The 1590-nt window shown below is 37.2% G+C and overlaps 1 protein-coding gene across 4 annotated transcripts in view; it reads right to left on the reverse strand.

Moving 5' to 3' along the window:
- Hipk1 (homeodomain interacting protein kinase 1) overlaps positions 1–1590 on the reverse strand; it is an 84675-nt gene that overhangs the window by 29001 nt on the left and 54084 nt on the right. For all 4 annotated transcript variants that reach the window (XM_013349889.2, XM_026784017.1, XM_005357143.2 and 1 more), the window contains one exon: positions 523–646. In XM_013349889.2, coding sequence (XP_013205343.1) covers positions 523–646 — 124 coding nt within the window. The remainder of the gene's footprint in view (positions 1–522; positions 647–1590) is intronic.

Raw genomic sequence — 1590 nt, forward strand, 5'->3', positions numbered from 1 at the left:
AAAAAAAAAAAAGAAACCCTGTCTCGAAAAACAAAAAACAACAAAAGAAGGTAAAACTCCAGAGGGAAAAGGTAGATGGAATAATTCAAGCTAGCAAAGCCAGCTAGAAACAAGCCAAGCTAACACAATTACAGCACACACCAGAGGCAGAAGCAGGTAGATCTCTCTGATTTCAAGGCTAACCTGATCTACAAAGCTGTTACAAAGAGAAACATTGTCTCAAAAAACCAAAAAGAAGGAATGACAGGATAGATTTGTAAGGGGGGAGGAATTTAATTATATTAATAAAAGAACTATTTTAAAAGAATAGATTTATACATATTTTTGGTAGGTATCAATATAATGGACTATTTGTCCACATCTATATTTTGGATTTACGACACCCTTAATTTTTTTCAACATTCCTACGCTGTGTGGTCTGTTTTTTCAAGTTGTTAAAGAAGCACTCTTCGTATGTATGTGTGGACCTGTGCAGTCTGAGTTTGTGTTGCTCTCCAAGTTCATTCAAACAAGCACTCTTACCTGATCGTACTCTGAAGCACCAGGATAAAGAGGCCATCCCAGGAACAGCTCCGCTATCACACAGCCCAGTGACCACATGTCAATAGCTTCACAGAATGGTAATCCAAGAATAATTTCAGGGGCTCTAGCAAAATACAAAGACATAAGGTAAAATAGCAAACATTAATCAGGGAAATTAACTATGGATGGTGACTAAATCCTGCTGCAGCATCAGCAACAAGAACATTTGTTTAAGGAAACTGAAAACCATCAGTACATAACTACACAGTCAGAACTTGAATTCGAAAGCTTCAGCCAGGCAGTGGTGGCACTTATCTTTAATCCCAGCACTCAGATACAGGCAGGTCTCTAATCAACAGAGTGAGTTCCAGGACAGTCAGAACAAAACGGAGGAATGCCGCCTTGAAAAAAATTCAGAAGTTTCGAACTGCAGAAAGGTAATACAGAACATAATCTATGTATCCAACAACCCCACCAGAGTTCATGATAGTGCCTACAATTGATACGTTACTATCTCTGTAATAATACTCTAAGTAAGCATATTAAATTGGCTAAATAAAGACATTAACCAATCTTGTACTGGTTCAAGGCAGGTCCTGATGATAAAGAAGTTATATTAAACTCAAAGGAAAATGTCTGTTTTGAGAGCTTTTTAAATATTATAATTACAAATAAAAGATCATAAAGATTTTTTTTTCTGAACATCTCAGTTGTTTTACTACCTTCATGACAAAAAGGACTTCTGAAAAACTGGTATTTGCAGCAGACTCAAGTGCCAACCTATGGGAGTTTGAACCTCAGGCCCATTACTTAGTAACTGTCACCATCTAACGTCAACTCTATGCCTTGGGTTTCTGATACACAATGCAGACAGTGGGAGCACCTATCATACAAAATTGAAATAAACTAATAAAATAAAGTCAGTAGTTGGCACATAAAAAGAATATGTAAATGTTAAGTATAAAAATTATTATTTCAGGGCTGGAGAGATGGCTCAGAGGTTAAGAGCATTGCCTGCTCTTCCAAAGGTCCTGAGTTCAATTCCCAGCAACCACATGGTGGCTCACA

The sequence above is a fragment of the Microtus ochrogaster genome, chromosome 21 (genome assembly GCF_000317375.1).
Source record: "Microtus ochrogaster isolate Prairie Vole_2 chromosome 21, MicOch1.0, whole genome shotgun sequence".
Taxonomy (NCBI): domain Eukaryota; kingdom Metazoa; phylum Chordata; class Mammalia; order Rodentia; family Cricetidae; genus Microtus; species Microtus ochrogaster.